Genomic DNA, 3,849 nt, shown 5'->3' on the forward strand with positions numbered 1-3,849 from the left:
AAGCCGTGAATAAGAACAAAAGAATGCGCAACTAAAAATATTCAGGGCAGCGTGCATCACCACTAAAACCGCCGAGATTCTATCCGAATAGTGAAAATCTCGCTATCGAAGTAAACGGGTCCCAAGGTAAAAATTCATTCGTAGAGATAAGCAAGGAAATAAGTTACAGCATTGTATACTAGTACAACTCGCGAGGAGCCTCAGCTGAACAAATAATTCGTTGAGTCACGGGCATAAAATCATGGTGATTTAAAAATATAGACAAACGAATTCAACCTAGTCGCGTTCGGCATCCGGATAATAGAAAGAAAACTCATAAACGCATTAGAGTACCATTATCCGCTATCTTTCTCATTCTCCTACCGTACTTCCCAAGGCATCGAACATCATAACATGTTCTTCCTCGCCTAAGCCATTAATATTGTAAAGTCAAGTGACAAGTAGAGATTTCAATTAACATAAGTTACCAACCAGTCAACCGGTCAGTGATTGTTACTAAATTTTAATTCTTTCATTTCAATAAAATCGCAATTCACCCAATAATTGTAAATTTATTCATTTCTAACGAAACCCTGATCTCTTATTACGATAGTTCACTCTAATTACTCGCTAGTAGTTGCCTTTCGACCGGTAGCCCCACAATACTCTGCACCAGGTACCCGGACAAGGGCTCAACGACACACAGGTTCGACCTTCAAGCAGGTATAAGTGTTCCTCTTTCTGCGTTGATTTTATCTTAACCTCGTTTATCATTTTATTTGCTCGTGCCCTGGCCTGCCCCAAGGAGAATATGACAATTAAGTCGAAATCCCCCAAAATTACTCTAATTTCGTGATTTCTTGTGTCGCGTCAAATCCCGCGTGCAGTTACCTATAGGAGCGGCTCCCGCCTCCCGAGACACATAATCTTCGGTGATTAGTCTCAAATTTAAGGAATTGTTCGAATTAATCGTGCTATCGTCACCCGGACGTAACACTACATCACAAGCCCTAGTGAAAAGCATATAAGGTAGAATTTTTTCTAATAATTATAATTAAAGTGTCCATGTTCAATTTCGCATTAAAATGTGCGAAGTGGACTATAGAAAATTAACGATCGCTCGTTAATAGTTTTTCAAAAGTACTAAAATTCACTGGTAATAAATTAACTAGTAACTTACGTGCGTAGGAAAGACAATAGGGCATTAAAACCCACATACAAAGTTGCCTCCCAATTCTAAAGCGAAGGGGGCTAATTGTGGATTGGGATTTCTTTAAATTTTTAAATTGATCACTATAATTATGCCTATACCTTCTTCTTCTAACATAAGTACCTTCAATCAATAATTACTACACAACAGTCGGATATATACTTAGAAATATAAAATCAGATATGGTCTCTGGTATATTTAAAGCTATTTAATTATGCCTATACTAAATTTATATTCTCCAAGTATCGTGTAGTTTATAGTTTAGTTATGAGATATTTTATACCCTTATAGTCATGTTCATAAATTTATCGCAAGCTTTAGGCATTCACCTCTGTACTATGAAAGGTATGCGCAGTATGTGACTTTTAACTTTTTGTTTACTTCATTAATTATTGACGTTTACATTTATATTCTATGATTTAGACCAAAAAAGTACTAGCATAATACGAGCTACCTTTGAGTGAGGATCCATTGGTGCTTTTAAAATAAAATTAAAAGACAAGTGCAATATTAGTTTTGGGTTGACTATAAGTGAGCGAAAATGAGTACTGAATTCAAAGAGCTATCTGCCATTGATTTCTTACGTTTTATGGACAATGTAGACTCGTTGGACCTTATCCGTCTAGAATACTACATCATTGAACAGAACCGGAAAATTTGCGAGGTGTCAGATGATGAGCCTGAAAACAAAGGGCGCCGACAGCTGTTACACCGATTTCTCTGCTGCATGAAAAGGTACCCCGGAGCCGATTTTAGAGACGGTTATGACGCGTACGACGGACAGCAAAGGTATATTTGTATAAGCGACCCAAAAGCAGAAAACTACCATAAATTTTGGGAATTAGCCTGGTGTCGTGAAGTTAATACCATCGTGAAGATATCTCAAAGAAGAGAGGAAGAACGCTGTCAGTATTGGAGTTCCAGAGAAAAAAGTGAGACAGAGTTTGGAGGTTTTAGAATTAAAACTTTGATGGTCATCAAGAGACCCCGTTTCATTTCAACATTGTTACTCTTGTCTGACCAAAAGAACCGCAAGCGTGAGATTTGGCACTATCATTACACTGCATCGCCAACTGATAACAATCCAGATGATCCGTTTATATTTTTGTCCTTTGTGTGCAGTCTGAACGACACGTACACTATTTCTAAGAAGAAACAATCAGCTGAATGGAAGCCCGGAGCTGTACTCGTTCATTGCAACGATGGTAGCAGTTTTTCGGCGGTATATTGTATCCTCGATATTTGTGTTACCCAATTCAAATACACAAGTGCGCTTTCAGTGGCAAACGCTTTACAGAAAATAAGACAGCGGCAGCACAACTGCTTAAATTATAACGCAGATGACTATAGTTTCTGCTATCAAGCTATTCATATGTATGTGTTAGGGGAAATGGGGCTCAGCCAAAAATATCTAGATGAAAGGGAACTCACTCGATAAAACACACTGCTTTAATACGATTTCATCATGCAATCTTTCCACGTGGTTCTTTTGTTATTTATATGCTGGAGCAGAAAAACGTTGTTGCCTACTTGTAAGTGAAATAGGTACATGATGTAATACCTTCTATTTACAATGAAGGAAAATGTTAGACAGTTGTTGTACTTCATTGAAAATAAACATCGACTGATAAATATGGGGAAATCCGATGATTGGGAAAACTCGTAAATTGGCTTCATTTCAATATAGCAGTACCTATCTGGAGTTCCCGCGGGTTGCGATAAAACAAAGGTCAATTCGAAAATTGTACATGAAGGAAAATTTCAGACTATTGTTATGCTACATTAAAAATAAATTATTAGCTTTCTTGTGATTGTAAAAGAGTTTATTAGAAATTATTCAAAAAATATCATAGTTTTACATTTAAGAGGACCCAAAAAATTAACAAAATTTAACCTGCACCGGAATTACCTGTAAAAAATCATATTAAAATAAGGTCGTGAAGAATATCTCATCAAGAGAATAAAACAAAATGTATTTACAATGTCTTTTATTGCCTAAATCCAACTGTGATTTTGATCTTTTATTAATCTGTTTGCGCGCTTTTGATAAAAATTGCCAGTAAACTGTAAAATTTAGATTTGAATGATTAAAAAAGCTTCTAAAACTATTATAATAACATACTAGTGTTGTAACAAGTGATCGTCGTACACGATAATCCATTTGTTTGTACCAATTCGCTGGATAGATATGAAAGGATGTCTGGACTGAGATGAGCTCGACATTTTTTGTATTCTGGAAATTAAAAAGAAGTATTAAAAAGTGTTAGGTCGCTAAGAAATGATCCACTTTGGAAATATAAATGAAGTTTATACTTACAATACGTCGTTATAGGATTTATTGTTGATTATGTATGTTGTTCGAAGAGCAAAATCATACTTTTCGGAGCCTCTGACGCCTTTTTTCTCCAAAAGCCTGTAAGAATTTTAAATAAATAAAAAAACAAACAATAAATTACATACGGAAAATATGAATGGTTTGGTTGTAGACAAAGTACTTACTGATCGATTATTGGTGCAACAACCAATACTACGTGGCGGCTAGACCTTGATACAAGCATTTGCGAAATCGGGTGATCACATATCACGCTCATCATGAGAATTTCTCTGAAAGTAAAAAGTAATTCAACTTTATGGCACTCTAAAATAATAATTTTGATTTA

The 3,849-nt window shown here is 35.7% G+C and overlaps 1 protein-coding gene and 1 long non-coding RNA gene across 2 annotated transcripts; one reads left to right on the forward strand and one right to left on the reverse strand.

Moving 5' to 3' along the window:
* Positions 1-1,641: 1,641 nt before the first annotated feature.
* Positions 1,642-2,771, forward strand: LOC123274941 (tyrosine-protein phosphatase non-receptor type 9-like). The gene has a single exon (XM_044742753.1). The coding sequence runs from the start codon at positions 1,731-1,733 to the stop codon at positions 2,625-2,627; it is 897 nt and encodes a 298-aa protein (XP_044598688.1). The 5' UTR covers positions 1,642-1,730; the 3' UTR covers positions 2,628-2,771.
* A 413-nt stretch (positions 2,772-3,184) lies between these two features.
* On the reverse strand, positions 3,185-3,793 carry LOC123274942. The gene is made up of 3 exons (XR_006511593.1): positions 3,689-3,793; positions 3,312-3,602; positions 3,185-3,253 (listed from the first exon to the last, which is right to left on the reverse strand). It is a non-coding gene; the product is annotated as an uncharacterized LOC123274942 (long non-coding RNA).
* Positions 3,794-3,849: the final 56 nt, after the last annotated feature.

Source organism: Cotesia glomerata, unplaced genomic scaffold (genome assembly GCF_020080835.1).
Source record: "Cotesia glomerata isolate CgM1 unplaced genomic scaffold, MPM_Cglom_v2.3 scaffold_977, whole genome shotgun sequence".
Classification (NCBI taxonomy): Eukaryota; Metazoa; Arthropoda; class Insecta; order Hymenoptera; family Braconidae; genus Cotesia; species Cotesia glomerata.

Bases quoted from the DNA above. Each gene is read 5' to 3' on its own strand.
- LOC123274941 (XM_044742753.1), top strand. From the start codon at position 1,731: ATGAGTACTGAATTCAAAGAGCTATCTGCCATTGATTTCTTACGTTTT.